Source organism: Misgurnus anguillicaudatus, chromosome 13 (genome assembly GCF_027580225.2).
Source record: "Misgurnus anguillicaudatus chromosome 13, ASM2758022v2, whole genome shotgun sequence".
Taxonomy (NCBI): Eukaryota; Metazoa; Chordata; class Actinopteri; order Cypriniformes; family Cobitidae; genus Misgurnus; species Misgurnus anguillicaudatus.
Genome location: NC_073349.2, coordinates 29887427 through 29904428, shown reverse-complemented (window position 1 = coordinate 29904428; position 17002 = coordinate 29887427). Strand labels below are relative to the sequence as shown.

Genomic DNA, 17002 nt, shown 5'->3' with positions numbered 1-17002 from the left:
TAAAAGCACAAATCTTTAATAGGAGTTGTTCTGACAACAAAGTATCTATCAAAAAAAAACACAATACAAAATAATTTTTTTCTCCAAATACAATATCTGGATCGAATATCCAAGTTCATTCTTCATCTGTTGGGAGATAACCAGTCAGACAAATATTGTAGTTAAATATCAGATTTTTTTCTTTCTTCAGACAGCAGGAAGATCAAAGTCCATGCAGGATCACCTAGACATCAAATGAATCACAAACTCTATTTACAGAGGACATTGTGGTAGATGTTTCCCTGAGCTCCAGCTGGATGTTCAGAAGTTCTCCAGCAGTTCCATAATCCTCTTCTGCTCACTTTCTTTAAATTCTTCACTCTTGCCATCACCAATATTTTCAGCATACTCTGAAAAACGAGAGTAATTTAAATGAATTTCACGTGCACCAGAAGCCCTGCCAAAAAACCTTCCTAATGCCATCTCAACGGACAGCAAGCAAACTTTAATCCCAAAGAAAAAAAATCAAAGTGAGAATTTGTATTCCTGAAAGTATTTAAAAAATTAGTCACACATCCCTGGACTGCCCACCAGAGTTTATTTTCAATCCCTTCTTCATGTATAAGCTGGCCTGATTCAGAAAAAAGCTACAGTCTGCAGTTGAAACGGTTTGGGTTGAGGTACTGGAATTTAAGAAGAACATTCCCTTAAACAGCCTAAAAAGCTTTTTAACCCTCATAAGACCCAATTTTCTTGTATACGTTATAGTCCTGCGGGGGTAAAAATTACCCCAAAGATTTAAAGAGTGATTACAAAAAATATATAAATTTTTAATGATACAAATACTATATAATTCTTTTTCATTTACTTCCCATCTATACATAATGCTTTGTTTTGGGAGATATGAAGTACTTTTATACCCGTTTACCACTCAACTCCTCAACTAAACCATTAGCGTGCCTAAAAAATATCATTTTTTTATGAAAAATTCACATAAATGATGATCCAAATTTGATTTAAATTGTTTTTAGATATTGATCTAGATGTTATGTGTTGAATTCAGCCATTTGATGTTGAGGCCCATAGAGAACCATTCATTTCACTGGATGTGTCCAACTGCTCAACATCACTACTTTAGTGAAACATTTTGTGAATTTATGTTTATATAAACATTAGAAAGGACATTAAAATAAATATTATTTCAAATAGTAAACTTTTTGTAGTTTTTGATGCATTTTGAAATGTTTGTTTTTACAAAATGCCACAAAATTTTTTACAATGTGTGTGTCCATTTGTGTGTTTGTGTGAGACTTTGTCTTTCTCTGTGTGTGTGTGTCTTTATGTGTGTGTAAGTTTTACGGTGTCTTTGTGTGCGAGTCTGTGTGTGTTTGTGCGTGTGTGTATGTGCACGCATGTGTGCGTGTATGTGTGTGCGCACACCTGTGTGAGTATTTTACATCTTTGTTTTGCATCTGTGGCTGTTTTTTGCCAAATTCTGTAAGAAATGCTCTCTGTGACAGTCACACCTTTGTGTGTTTGTGTGTGTCTGTTTGTGTGTGTGTGTGTGTGTGTGTGTGTAATTGAGCATGTCTTTTCAAAGTAAAATGTGTGCTCTAGTACCAGGCCTACCTTTCTGTGTTGAAATTTTTAGATTTTTTCTGGATGCATTGATTTTTTGACAAATTTTTTTTTTTTGCATTTCCCATTCATTTCAATTGGGGTCATTTTTACCCCCAAAGGGACTAATTAAGTAGCAATTATTACCCCTCTTGAGAACGACCAAATCAAGTTTTTTATATGAATCTTGACAGATAATTTGGAAAAGTCACAAAATCTTATTCCACTGTGATGAAGGAATCCATGTTTTTAAACTAAAGAAAAGTGGCTTGGGAGTAGGATTGACCCCAAGGCTCTTATTAGGGTTAAGCAGTTTGTGTGTGATGTGTGCCTTTGAGATCTCGTCCCTGACTCAGATCAGATTGGTCATTTTGATTGAGGTCTGGGGAGGACACTTTGGTTTCCAGTAACCTCAAGTAATACTCAGAGCTACAGGCTTTTGCAATACAGATAACATAATCCTAAATAAGACAAGCATGGATTAAATGTACTCATAACATCAGGCATTTAAGGCAAAATGAGCCGGATATATTGTTGCAAGATATTTCGGCATGTTACAACAGTCAACATTTTAATTGTTACAATAACTTTCTAAGTCTAAGACTATGATTTCACATAAAAAGCAAAGTGTGAAGCTGCAATGTTAGCCCGAATGTGCACTGCATGCAAATTGAGCCTAAACAGATCATCACAAAAAGCAGAAACAATAAACACCACCACAAAAAAAAAAAATGCCACTGAAGTACTTGCAACAGTATTGCATATTTTCTTTGAGAAGGAAATCCGTTTTGTTTTGTTTGTGTACGGTACATTTTAAGATTGTGTGCATACAAGTGTGCCAGCATGTGGCAGGCGTAGAAAGGTGAACACGGCCTCGGATTACTTTCTAAGCCCCGCTGAAGCCCAGGGACTGAGGATCAAACCCAACGGCAAATAAATAAATAAATCAATAAGATGGTTAAGAAAAAGAACCAAAGCGCCACATCGAAACACAAGCCTGCGGGCTGGAAAAGTGACTGTGGTGACACAGGAGGAATTGTGGGTGTTGGCATGCTGGGTAATTTGAAAGAGATTATCCGTTATGAGCTCCAAGATGCTAAAAACTTCCCACTGCTCCGAGTACACAGAGCTCAAGGTCACACACATAACAGAATGACACGCTATTGTACGTGTGACTCACAGACCGAAGCCTTGGAGCGCCGAGGGTTCTGTAGGCGTTTTATTTCTGAATTTCTGCAGTGAAATATCACCACTACCAAACACAGCAACCGAATCCTTGTTTCGGTGGTGATTTCAGTGCGAGGCATTAGCTTTGTTTCAAAACATAGAAAGCTGTCTACCATCACAGTTGCTTTCCCAACATGAAGACAAAACAGTGGGGAACAAAAATATGCAGCTTTTGATTTTTTTTTTTTTTTTTTTAAAGAAGTTTGTCACACTTTTTAGATGTTCTGGTTACTTTGACTGGATGCACACACAATCCATAAACTGTTTTGTAAGCAGAAGAAAATACAATAAATGAATTCCAACGGTCAAACCAAGCAGCAAACTTCTTCATTTCTTATGCAACGTTTACGTTCATCTTTCCTATGATTGCATGTTCTACTGCGCCAGCACATTTACAGACGTGTGTGAGACTTGCGGGCACAACGGCGCGGTCACAGCTGCTGCTGAGGCCAGGTGAAAATTTCAATTTCTCACCCGAGTCGCCATGGCGCTGCAGGAGGTAGAGGTCTTCCACATACCAGCTGCTGGAAGTGAGATCTTACAAAACAACAACAGACAGATCTGGCGGCTCTAAAGCTCACATTAGATCAAATCACATGTCCTCTAAACGCTATGTGTCTGGGCCATCTACACCAGAGGAAGAGACAAATTTTAAATAATTTAAAGGGGACATTTCACAAGATTTTTTTCAAGATTTCAAATAAATCTTTGGTGTCCCAGAGTACATATGTGAAGTTTTAGCTCAAAATACCATATAAATAATTTATTATAACATGTTAAAATTATCACTTTGTAGGTGTCATATTTGGGTGTGTCCTTTAAAATGCAAATGAGCTGATCTCTGCACTAAATGGCAGTGCCGTGGTTGGATAGAGCACATTAGGGGTGTTATTATACCCTTCTGACATCACAAGGGGAGGCAAATTTCAATGAGCTATTGTTTCGCATGCTTGCAGGGAATGGTTTACCAAAACTAAGTTACTGGGTTGATCTTTGTCCCATTGTCTAGGTTGATACAAGCAATGGGGACCCAACTATAGCACTTAACTCTTTCGCCGCCATTGACGAGATATCTCGTCAATCAAGAGAAAACGCTTCCCTGCCAATGACGAGTATTTCCGGCTTTCCGCAATACCGCTATTATCCACTAGGTTTTTAAACCCGGAAGTATTGCCTTATGGCAGGCGGCTGCATGTCCGTGTCTGTTTTAAAGATCGCTCTGAATAGGATCTCTATGAAAAGTCCATCACAAAAATTTAATTATCTAGCTTATTGCTCAAAATGTGGTGTTTTTGCAGAAACCTAACCATTTTCAAAAGCTGATTACAAAAGAACTACTGAAGGTAGGATGAAACGGTTTTTTTTTTTTTTTGAAAGCAGAGGGTCTGTCCTTTTATTTGGTATATTGCATGTTTATATATTTGAAGAAGAACATTTTCTGGAAGGCATTAAACTTTTGTGATAATCATGAAAAACGCTGGCGCTGGCTGGCAACTTAAAAAAAAAAACGCTGGCGGCGAAAGAGTTAAACATCAGATTTTCATGATATGTCCCCTTTAATAATATTTCCCTAAAATTATGTTTGACATGTCTACAGTGTTGTCTAATCAATTCGCACCTTCTTCTCATCAAGTGCTTTCAACTTTGGCCGTGAAATATATAGTTACGGCATCAACTTTGCAATGTGCAGAACTGCTATAGTCTCACTGCAGATCATGCAAGCATTTTTTCAAATAGAAAACTATTTCAGAAGCCTTTGTCAGTGTTACACTGTATGAGAACGGTTTCAAAAGAGAAAAATCACAGATTCAGGAACATTTCACCTTGTGAAAGACATGGTGCTAACAATGAATACAGTTCCAAAGGAGGTGTTTTTACTACGGCCTCGTCACTTGATAAGTTGCATGTAAAACCATCATGTAACTAGCGTCCTCAAGTTGCCAGAGCTACACAAGAAATGCAGGCAGAAGAAAATTCCTCTCAGACAAAGCAGATGTGGGAAAGCCATCCAGCATTTATAATATCGCAATATGCACTGGTGAAATAACCAGCCAAACAAGGGGAAAAAATATCGCAATATCACTCCAAGTAAATACCGCGCAGGCCCACTTTCAACTGCAAATTAATCTACAAAATAAAAGGGCCCTAAAAAGACTTTTGATCCTGGAACCAAAAAAAGTTATAAAAACATGAAAGTCCACATGAACAGGAAGTCACGATATACCTCCGTATTCTAACATATTTCCGAGTTAAACAGAATATCACACAAGAGAATTCCTGGGCGTGGCTTGTGTTTTACACAGTGAATTGATTGTATATATAAAAGTAGGTGTTTCATTCAGAAATGGAACTCGCAACATACTGACAGTTGGAGGGGGTGGGGTTAAGGGATGCTCCCGCCCAAGCCAGAGTCGTATAATAACAGAGTTACGAAACGCTTTGATCTCGCCGCTGCGCGGTCACGTGATTCATGTAACGTTCTACAGTTCCAAACCAAGCAGGGCTGTCAATCTGTTTGCATAGGTTTTCAGCTATTTTAGGTAAATATTACTTTGTAATGGGAATTGATCACTATACTTACTATGTTTATAGCGTTTATTTTTACTAGGGAGTGATGGAAATACAGTAAATCAGTTAATAAAGATAAACAGTTAATTGTGACCCAAAGATAACTGTGGTTATCTATACCAACTACAGCAACACAGTTTATCTTTTATTTTTGTAGCAAAATATGGCTATATAAATGGCTATCAATCTGCTAAAAACATAATTCCTACACTTTTACTATATTAAAATCACAAAAAAGATCGCCAACGCGGTTATTTGTAACAGTGAAGCATAACAGAAACACACTAAATTCATATTTATTTGTATTTATAGTACACATTAAATGTTAATATAATCATACATGATTTTCGAGGATACATCACTTGTATTACTTACCAAACACAATGAAACACATAGCAGCATTGTGAAGCAGTGGGACTTTCTTATAAGGCATTTAGCTTGTCGCTGTTGCCCCCTATAGTGTTACTCGTAATATATATAAAAAAAAGATAAGTATAAAGTAGATGGCCACCAGTAATAAAATATTAAACCATTAAATCTATATTATTCACACATTATACACAACTCATTAAAATATAAAAATTTTACTAGTTATTATTAATGATAATCATTACCTAGCAGAGTTCATAAAATATCACTGTTGACTATATTAATGAAATGTCCGAAAATCTAAAGAGAAACGGTAATTTCATCGATTTACCAGCAGGTGCCATTGAAATGAATGGGCTTCAGTGCTGCGTTTGGAACTATGCGTCACTACCGGTCACTACATGAAACGCTGTTACTTCCGCATTCCATTCTTACAACGGACGTCTATGTGAGTGCCGTAACTCTATTATTATACGACTCTGGCCCAAGCCTTCTAGCTGACATCATCAGAGGAGGATCATGAAAAGAGGGCAGAAGTACATTTTCTGATTTTGATTAAAGGTTATGAGTGCAAATTAATACAAAAAATGTCCAACTTGGATCAATTGTTCATAACGAACACTGCAATATTCCATAAAAAAATATTTTTGATTTCATGGGAAGCAGCTGTTTCCAACAAAATAAATTGATGATCATTTGATGTTATTTTCACATTTTTTAAATCACTTATTAGAACAGGATTTAGAATAAATCTGAGTAATCTGGAAGACTAAACGTTGACAGATGTTCAACCAGATTATATACTGGTGAGTCAAGATCCAAAAATCAAACAAACATCTCAGGTTTGTTCTGATTGAGTCAAGAACATTGAAGTAAAACATAATACTCAATCAATCAGCTTTTAAAAGAAGAAAAATCTTTCCACACCTTTTGTTGTTGAAACTAAAAGCTGTGCGTCCAATTAAAGTCATTTTGCCACAAACTATGATGCACTTGACAGAAGCTATATAAACACCTAACACACACTAACGCTCTAAAACCACATCAGATACTGCTTACACTAGAATACATGTAGTTTGTGCAGACGAAAGCAGCTATTTAAAAAGTCTGTGGACCTTTGCATATAACAAAATACTACATAATAGATTTTAACATTTGATCTGAAGTTTTGTTTAATTTAAAAAGCAAGCAAACAAGCAACCAAGCCAGCAAGCACTTCAGTAGCATCTGGGGTCTGATGTACATCGAACAAAAATGAAACAGAAATCTCATGCATAGCACTTCGTCCTAAGCCACTATTATCTTACGTTAATAACGCTCTTGTAAAGAGCAAGGCTTGCGTCTTTCAACACCCTCGGTCGACCTCTCAAAATGAGCAACACCGCGAGCGTTCTTAACCTTTCCAGCCCACCGTTTTCATCTCCAACAGCGGCGACAGCACAGTTCAGGAGAACATCCTCCTGCTTATGAATCATTTATGATCACTGAACACAATTGAGCGGGCGAAACATTTAACAAGCCGGCCATTTGTGAGGACAAAGACCTGAAAGAACAGCCTTTTGTGTTTTCCATAAGATGTCTAGGAAAGAAAGGACACACGCAGCACGAAACCTTCACCAATCAGATGGCATCTCGTTGAAACTACAGCTGGACAACACAGCTAAAAATCAAGTATATCTTGTCTTGAATTATTATTATGAATTTGCTCTATGGTACTGCATTATTTCAACTAAACTGGCCAATAGGTAAAATTGGTTAAATAAATAATCAATTGCTTTCATATAAATTTATATAATAAAAAATATTTAATCAGTATAATTTACTTGCTCCACAAAACAGTACATAGTTATGGATGATATAGCTACACTATCAAAAAATAAACCCAGACAGGATCAGCACATACATGCGCTGGTCATATTATATAATAGAATATCATCAAAAAGTTGATTTATTTCACTAATTCCATTCAAAAAGTGAAACTTGTATATTGCATAATGTTTATTTCTTTAATTTTGATAGACACAAGGAGGGCAAGACACAAAAGATCATTGCAAAAGAGACTTGCTGTTCACAGGGCTCTGTGTCCAAGCACATAAATAGAGAGGCGAAGGGAAGGAAAAGATGTGGTAGAAAAAAGTGTACAAGCAATAGGGATAACCGCAGCCTGGAGAGGTTAATTTTATTAGAAAAATTACACTTAAAACATGATTACATTGGCTCATATCCCATTCATTATGATTATTTGTTAAATATAACATACATGGGTCAGTCTTACCATCGGTCCACTCATAAAGAGGATGAGACCGCTCGAAAACTCCCTCCACATAGCACACTGTTCACTAGACTTTAATAAAAATGATCAACAGCGTTCTTCCCGTGAGAAATATGGGCTGAAGTATGAAAGAATGAGAGGAAAGTCTGCGTAAACCAGAGAGGAGAGAAAGAGCTGTCAAGACTTAATCAAAGTGCTCCGGGCAGAAGAGCGGGTGAAGCCGAACAGGCAATATTGGTCAGGAGAGAGAATGGATGGATGAAGGAAAGAGTGAATAATTCTGCCGGCACACAGAAAACACAGGACGAGTGAATCTGCCTCCAAGCTCAGTGGTGTATGAGATGTGTGAGGAACAGCTTTACACCTGATCACCTGATACTGTCGTGATGTTTATCTGGCCTGTAATGTTTTTAGCTTTAGATTGTGCTGTCAGGGAAACGGTTAGTAAATATTTCAACTTCTAAAGACAGAAAATAAAAGAACTGTGGTTTGTTATTATTGACAGACCGATCAATCGTCCAGAGAAATTGGCATCAGCATTTTTGTGCCTGAATGTTTGAGTAAATTTTGAGTCTATAATACATTTATTCAGCATTTTTTGTGTATCTATATTTATAAATCCTGAGCACACACGGTGCCGGTCAAATGTTAGGACAAAAATTTAGTTTCCACAATGTAAAAATCGTTTAATCTAAAAAAAAAGATGGGTTATTTTCAACCCAGCATTGGGTCAAAAACGAGTAAACCCAACACATTGGGTTGTAATTTAACTAATGCTGGGTTGTTTTAACCCATTGTTGGGTCAAATATAAACATTTTCTTTTTTAATGTAAACCAATGGCTGGGTTTGTCTCTTTTTGACGCAGCGCTGGGTTGAAAATAATCCAGTGTATGTTCAAATGTTTAAATTTACTTCTAAAAGACAAAATATAGCTGTGCCAAACATATACATTTATTTTATAAGTATACTATAATTTTATTTTAAAAAATATTTTTGAGATAGATGACTAAATATTAAAGAAAAACAGCCAATGAGAGCTTAGAATAGATGTGAACTCCTTCAATATCGTTTCAAATGCATCTTAGGGTAAAACCTGAAGAAGCTAAGTAATAAAATGCCACAGTTTAGCAAATTCTAGGCAAAGGGTGACTACATTTCTGACGATAAAATATAGACTTAAGATAATGCAAACACTTCAGAGTTTTAATTTAGTTTGGATGCTTTTAATTAAGATATTTCCTATAGTTACATTTGCGTTATTCCATAGTTCTAGTTAGTTTGCTGGAAAAATATAAAGAATGAGCGTTTTCAAAGCGGTACTGTCTAAATATGAAATATATTCAGGATGAATGTATAAATACCCCATAGTGAATATATGAAGTTTGGTTCCAAAACGCAATAAATCCATTTTGACTAATTTCGGTAAAACCGTGTTTTCTATACCAAGAAAGTGACAAAATAAAAACCACTTTTTTCTGTTACAAACTTTCACATAGCATCTTTAGGTTATAATAACATAAAAAAATCAAATTCAAAATTTTGATTTTCGTTTTTTTATTATAAAAACTTTTTTCCCCGCAAAATGCTATAAATCCATTACAAGTTTTTTTCCAAAATGTTATATATCTATTCAATCAATGTATAAATGTGCATTCATCTTTGCCATATTATATTCATTTAGTTGACTAGTGGTATAAACTGATAAAAAAATAAACATTAATGGCATTAATCAAAACACTACTTTGTCATATTAACAACACTGTCATTGCTGCGGTCATCCTTGAGACGTCGTGGCTGAACTTTTTTGACAGCGATCAGCTGTAAAATGTTTTGGTCCTGCACGATTTTCATTGACTTTGAGTAAAATAATGGAAAGTTTTTCATAAGATCCCCTGAGGTCAATGTGTTAGCATGACAGACAGAAGTGATGCTGTTTTTTGAGAACAAGCAACAGCCGGCATTTTTCCGTCTCCCGGGTGCCTCTCACGTAAATTATTTGTTTCTTGCCCGTCACAGAAAACCACAACAGGTTTATCAATGCCATCAAAATTACTATTTTGTTTTTGTTTGTGGATCACGAAGTACAAAGTAGATGAGAAAAACTAGGCGTCTATTCAATGCGCCACCATTATTGTTTACAGTGCGTGGAATGGTGCGCTGTGATTTGTTGGGCAGATTCATTGCATTCTGCAGAGAAGAAGGACTGGCGTTTGTCACGATTTGGAAAAAAAAGGAGAAAAGATGACAGAATAACACGGGGATATTGGATTTTGCATAAAATGAACAATTGACACTTTAATACTGACCAAATACAACACTGATTTCGGCCGTAACAATTTTTTTTAAATGGTGTTTATCGCATTTTGGAACCAAACTCTTCATACACACACACACACACACACACACACACACACACACACACACACACACACACACAGAGTTATTGAGTAGGCGTGTCTCTCGGTGTCTGTTTATCTCACCTCTCATAATATGACGGACTGCTTTGACAGATCCTCCTCTTAGATTAAGAATCTGATGAATTCTCTGGTGTAACTGAGGAGTAAACATTCACATCATTCAGCATGTTTCATTTTTAATCACAAGTGTATTTGTGTGAAGGCCGTGTATTTACCTGAGGAATGCCCGCGCTGCAGATCTCCACCATGATGTAACAGAGGAGCTGAAGAACAAAGAGTCCAGCGTCCAGCCTGCGGAGATAAAACTCATCATCCATAGCATCATCGATAATCTCACCCCGACGCACCATATCCTGAAACACAGTAGAGAAAGGTTATAATAAACATAGTGATCATTAGGCAAATAACTCAAGTACATTCAGTTGTATATAGGGCTCTTAAATCGCAATGCTAATGTAAACAACTACTGCATCGATGCATAAAACAAATAACCAATTATTAAGAAGCCCATCTTAAAGCGAAATGCACCTCTGCACGTCTTGAGCAGAGTTTAAATTTGGAGCTGCAACAGTAAAAGTGTGAGGAGACGGACTTAACACTGCAGTTATAAAAAATTAAGGAAGCATCGAGATACTGGATCGAATCGTAAACAGATCGAAAACGGGTTATGACGACATAATCGTAAAACTAAGCGAATTGTGGGACCAGCGATGATTCACAACCCAGACTATTTGAAGTGTGACATCAGAATCACCACACACAGGCCTGTCATTTAAAATTCACCTGGCAAAGAATTGAACATTTTACATCAGACTTTGTACAAATACACAGTTCTTTACCAGAAAAACTGTAACGTGGAGCAGATTTTGCCAAAGGAGGGGATGAGAATGCTGGTTTTAAGCTTCTTTGAAATGACAAAAAAAAAGGCTTTTCATACGATACTTTGTTTATATGTTAAATAGACATGTTGTAATGTAAAAGTTACTTTATTAAATCTCTTTTTATGCGTTTTTTTTTGCAAACCTAATGTTGATATTATTATAAATGTATTATTTTCTGGCATCAGTAGACAAGCAGCATCATTTTATATACCATTGGAGTCAAAAATAATGGTTATAATATGGTAAAAATTTTTTAAATTGAGATTTGTACATTTATTCAACAAATGAGCTTTCCATTAAGGTATGGTTTGTTAGGATTGGACAATATTTGGCCGAGATACAACTATTAGAAAATCTGGAATTTAAGGACGCAAAAGAAAATCGCTTTAAAAGTTGTCCAAATGAAGTCCGTAGCAACACATATTACTAATGATCAATCCATTTATGATATAGTTCCGGAAACTGACAAAATATATTAATGTAACATGATCATTACTTAATATCCTAGGCATTAAAAAAAAAAACAATAATTTTGACCCATACAATTTATTGTTGGTTACTGCTACAAATATACCCATGTGATTATGACTATTTTTATACAATTTCTATTTTTATATTTTTTACGAGTCACATTCAAAAGCACTGTAAACGTAAACACCGAGCGATATAGGGTTGTAGCGATAGACAATAGTATCATGTAATGCCAATTGTAAGACATGTGGCTGATAGCGGGCTTTCATGATAATAGCTGGCGATAGTTATTTTTAGTTTCACATTAAAGGGATAGTTCGTCCAAAAATGACACTAAACCCATGACTTACTCACCCCGAAGCCATCCGAGATGCATATGTCCATCATATTTCAGACAATGACATTTTCAGTTATTTTAGAAAATGTTTTAGATCTTTCAGTTAATTAAATGTGAAGTTATGGGGTCCGAGACCTTCAAGTCAAAAAATTGTGAATCAATCCATCACAAAACAAATCCACACGGCTCCACGATGACAAACAAAGGCCTTCTAAGGGTAATCCACGCAGTTTCGTTGTAGAAATATCCACATTTAAAACTTCATAAAAGAAAATAACTCGCATCCGGTAATGCTGCCATCTTAAGGGCTCGTTATAGTCGTGCGTAGGTCCTACGGCGTAGCAGCAACGGCGTAGGTTCCGCGCCGGTTTTCATTTATACTTTTGCGTCGACGTGCAAACACACGCGCGACCGCTGGTGGGCAGTATCCACGCGTGTAACCACAGTAGCAGCACGACCGTCAAAGAAGAAGTTTGGCAAGTTAACCCACAAACGAAGAAGAAACAGCAACTTGTTGTGTATTATTTGAGAAGACCAGCAATGATGGAAGTAAATAAACAGCGACTTGAGATGCAGTTTGAGTTAAATCACTCCTCAACTTGGCTCATCTTTGTTTTCACCGTCACAAACGGAAATACCTATGACACAGTTTTTTTACGTGACAGGAGGGGTTCTGGTGGACCAATCACAGCGCTTGCGGTACGCGTAGATCTGACGCGCTTTTTTTTGCGAGGTGCGCGTCAGGCTACGCAGAGCTACGCACAGGCTGCGAATAGGCTACGAATAGGCTACGAACCTACACACGACTATAAATCGCCCTTTAGTCGCATCCGCATTCAAGATCAGAGCTTTACGCAGCGTACAGAGGTTACTCTGCTGCTGCTCTCCCCGCCCTCCGAATTTGTCATACGTCACTAAGAAAACTGCGTACACTACGCTAATAGTCTCTCCTGAATACAGAGGAGTCTAAGATGGCGGCGCTACCGGAAGTTATTTTCGTTTTTAAAGTTTTAAATATGGATTTTCTACAACAACAAAATCCCTCAGAAGACCTTTATTTATCATCCTGGAGCCGTTTGGATTTATTTTGTGAAGGATGGATGCACATTTTTTGGACTTGAAGGTCATTGACCCCGTAACTTCACATTTAATTAACTGAAAGATCTAAAACATTTTCTAAAATAACTGAAAATGTGTTTGTCTGAAAAAAGATGGACATATGCATCTCGGACAGCTTGGGGGTGAGTAAATCATGGGTTTGGTATCATTTTTGGCCGAACTATCCCTTTAAAGTTGCCATGAAACAGAAGTATCGATTGCCCAATTGTCCTTCTGGTAATGAATATCCGAGTAAAACCAGCTTCTGAAATGAAATAAGCAGTGGTGGACGAATTACACAAATCCTGTACTTGAGTAAAAGTAAAGATACCCAGGGTAAAATATTACTCAAGTGAAAGTAGAAGTACTTGCTTAAAATGTTTACTTGAGTAAAAGTACAAAAGTATCTGCCTCAAAATGTACTTAAGTACAAAAGTACTGTGATTTATTTTGGCCGTATCATTTTTGTCACAAAACTCAAATTATGTGAAATAACTCTCTTGGCTAACCAATGAATTAATAGAAGGACATTAATAAATCAGACACTGATGTCTATTAAAATTATCATAATCCTAAAACTTTAAAAACAAAAAATTTCCTTTAGCATCAAATGAAATAACAGGATTTGAGAGCAGTAAGTCTCATTTCAAGATTTATGTGTTAAATAATTTAACAGTTTAAGTGTAATAAAAACTTGACTTAAGCACAGGTTCACAATAGTTTTCAAAACATTAAATACATAACGTTATCTAGAAATCAGTCTCCCTTTCTTTGACAAATAAAACAAGCCTTACAGAATATAATTTCAGAAATGTTTCATGTGCTTTAGCATGTCATATGTATATTGTAATACATAATTAAATGTATTTATATATTTTGGAAGCAAAACTTTTGAAAATATTAATAACAATCTCAGTTAATAGGGAGCACTCCAATCCACCTGCCTGTTTAGGCATCATACACTGCATGGCTAGTCAAAATGTCATTTATATTTTACAACAGTGTTGATAGTGATTAATTGTCATTTCAAAATAACAGAGCACTGAGCTTCAAATACAATGAACTTAAGTGAAACAGCTAACTATACGGCTAAAAATAGCTTCAGCCTGCATAGCTTAAAGTTCATTCATGATAACGTCGGATATATTTTAGCAACACAATTAACAGTTTTCTGCAAGCTACTGTTAAGATTGCTCATTTAAAAATATAACCAGAATAAAAATGGCTTACCTCTACGCGTTTTGAAAGAGTATTCTTTTAAAACGAAATAGCACAGTTTCAAGGCAGGCAGAGAAGACACGAAGGACTCGTTCTTTTATTCAAGGACTTAAAAAAACGCGCGTAAATAAGGCCATTGTTGTTGTGACGGGTCAGCTATCTCCTCCGTTGTTTTTGAATGCAGTTTCATTCTCCAAACGATGCATCGGCTGTCTGCTGCACTCGCGTGACTCGCGTAGCTTACGTGAAACAGCGCGGCAACCAAAACAAGTTCGAAACTAAGCGCATGCTGTACCCTGATTGGTGGTTTGACGCATCACGTGTGCATCTTAGTTTTTTTTGTGCAGCTTTAAGTTTGCCCAGTTACGTTTTTTATCCACTGATAAATAAAAAGGAACGACCGATTTTTTTAAATGTAGTGGAGTAAAAAGTAAGATATTTGACTTTAAAATGTAGTAAAGTAAAAGTAAAAGTCTCCCAAAATAAAAGTACTTGAGTAAAGTACAGATACGCGGAAAAACTACTTAAGTACAGTAACGAATTACATTTACTTCGTTACTGTCCACCACTGGAAATAAGGCAGGGCTGGATTTAAATTTGTCCATCGATAACTGATTGGATCGTTTGAAGTTGGGTCGCGTTGCTAATTGCTAATCGCAGCAATCTTCTCCCGGACACACCCACCTTCAATAACATATGACCAGAAGTACAGAGAGATCGTTTCGAGGAGGGGAGGAGATTTGCATTTTTGATTAAAGATTATGAGGGCAGACAAAAAATTAAAATAATAATGAAGCTCACAGATAAATCATTTGTAAAAATACCACAATATTACAAAACAAGTGACAGCTTTTTATTTTATGGCGACTTTAACATGCACATTATTCTGTACTTTTCCTTGCATGAGAGGGTTTGTGGGCTTCACTTTGCGCAAGATAATGTGCGCAGATTCCTCGCGCGCACCTGGAATTTAAATGAACCGGCGAGGCATGAACTCCTCCTTACACATGTGCTTTTAATACGTGGGGCCCTGTCATTTTCTTGCACTAGAGAGGTTGTTAGGCATGTAGGGGTTTAAAAGTAGCAAGTGTGTTGTTTCCGCTCCCTGGCATGCATGAAATTTCACACAGGATTAATGGCATCAGGTTTAAGAAGGTTGCGGTCGTGACAGTGTTGGCTTTAAAGTAAACCAGCTTCTTTAATGTCCACCAATCATGTGACTTGTCATAAATGAGTAAAAATAAATAAATAGAGTAAACTATTGCACCGCTCACCAATACTATCGGGTATCGGCAATTTCACAGGCTGACGATAAGACTCTCTCACAATGGGGCACACAATCGCCCAACACCGATATGCACACACCAGCTCATACACTGACCCTTAACCTACACTTAATAACAAGCTAATCCTCATCTGTTAAGCTGATCTGAGATCAGTATGAAAGGGTGGTAAAAGGGTAGTAAGTTGTACCCAGAGCTTTCAGCTTTTTTGTGCCAAATCAAAAGGGATGGCGAAGCTCGACATTTGTTGTGCACTATAATTGCAGTCATTGACAGTCGAATCTCTCCGGGGATCTGAATCTTTTCAAGCGTAAAACATTGCCAAGCACACATGTGTGAGCTCTGTGCACAATAGAGTCCAACACAAAGAGATGTGCAGAAAAAGCAGGCTGACAGATGCTTACTTTGAGATTCATTGTCAAAGCATGTATACAGTCTACATAAAACATTATTCACAAACCATTTTTCTTATTTATATAAATTAGACTCTGTATATTCAGGTCACAGTGAATTTAAATGTTGATTAGGATTGCACTTAGATTTTTATCTTTTGCACACTTTAATCCTGACAACATAAAATCAAGATGTCAGATGAGGACGCTTCAATCTTATGCACACATCATTTCATTCTCAAAACAAAGGAACAGCCGTCGGCGAGTCAATTACATCAGTGCAAATAACACGCGAATTCACCTGCGGGACACACAGTGATTTTTTTGTCACTTCCTGTTGGAAAACTGCAGTCTGGCACAGGTGCTAATATGACAGCCAGAAGAAAGCAGAGCGAGACCTGTGATTCAGTCTCATGGGACGCACGGAGGTAAATTAATCCGAGTGCGCCCTGCCAACGCTTCCAGCACAAGATGTCACGAAGTGTGCACGTGTGCTACAGAAAAACTGAAAAAAAAATAAAGCACAGACCAGTGACTCAATGTGATGGGGGTTTTATGGGGGTCTGTGTTTGGGAAATGCAATTCGGTGAGGATTTGTAGCTGTTGTTAACTGGTAAAATCAGTCTGGATGGGTTTGCACGCGCACTCCGAGGGCGCCGCTACGGGTGATATAGTTTTATAGTACACACGCGCGCGCAGAAGGCTCGGTACTGGGAGCGCTGGTGCGTTCAGCTGGCGGCCTGCAAACAAGAGGAGACATTTCCCGACTCATAATCCCGTCACTGCTTCTGAGAAAAGATTTACAGACCGCACAAGACACAAAAACACGATTGGGTGGATGTGCGCATAGAGACACATAAAACTGAGGAAAA

The 17002-nt window shown here is 37.1% G+C and overlaps 1 protein-coding gene across 1 annotated transcript in view; it reads right to left on the bottom strand.

Annotated features, from left to right (window-relative positions):
• The window catches only part of ctnnbl1 (catenin, beta like 1), a 49635-nt gene continuing 32633 nt past the window's right edge, over nucleotides 1–17002 (bottom strand). The window contains exons 14-16 of the mRNA XM_055188531.2: nucleotides 10666–10803; nucleotides 10514–10586; nucleotides 1–389 (exon numbers count right to left, since the gene is read on the bottom strand). Of these exons, the coding sequence (XP_055044506.1) occupies nucleotides 301–389; nucleotides 10514–10586; nucleotides 10666–10803 (300 nt within the window). The 3' untranslated portion in view covers nucleotides 1–300. The remainder of the gene's footprint in view (nucleotides 390–10513; nucleotides 10587–10665; nucleotides 10804–17002) is intronic.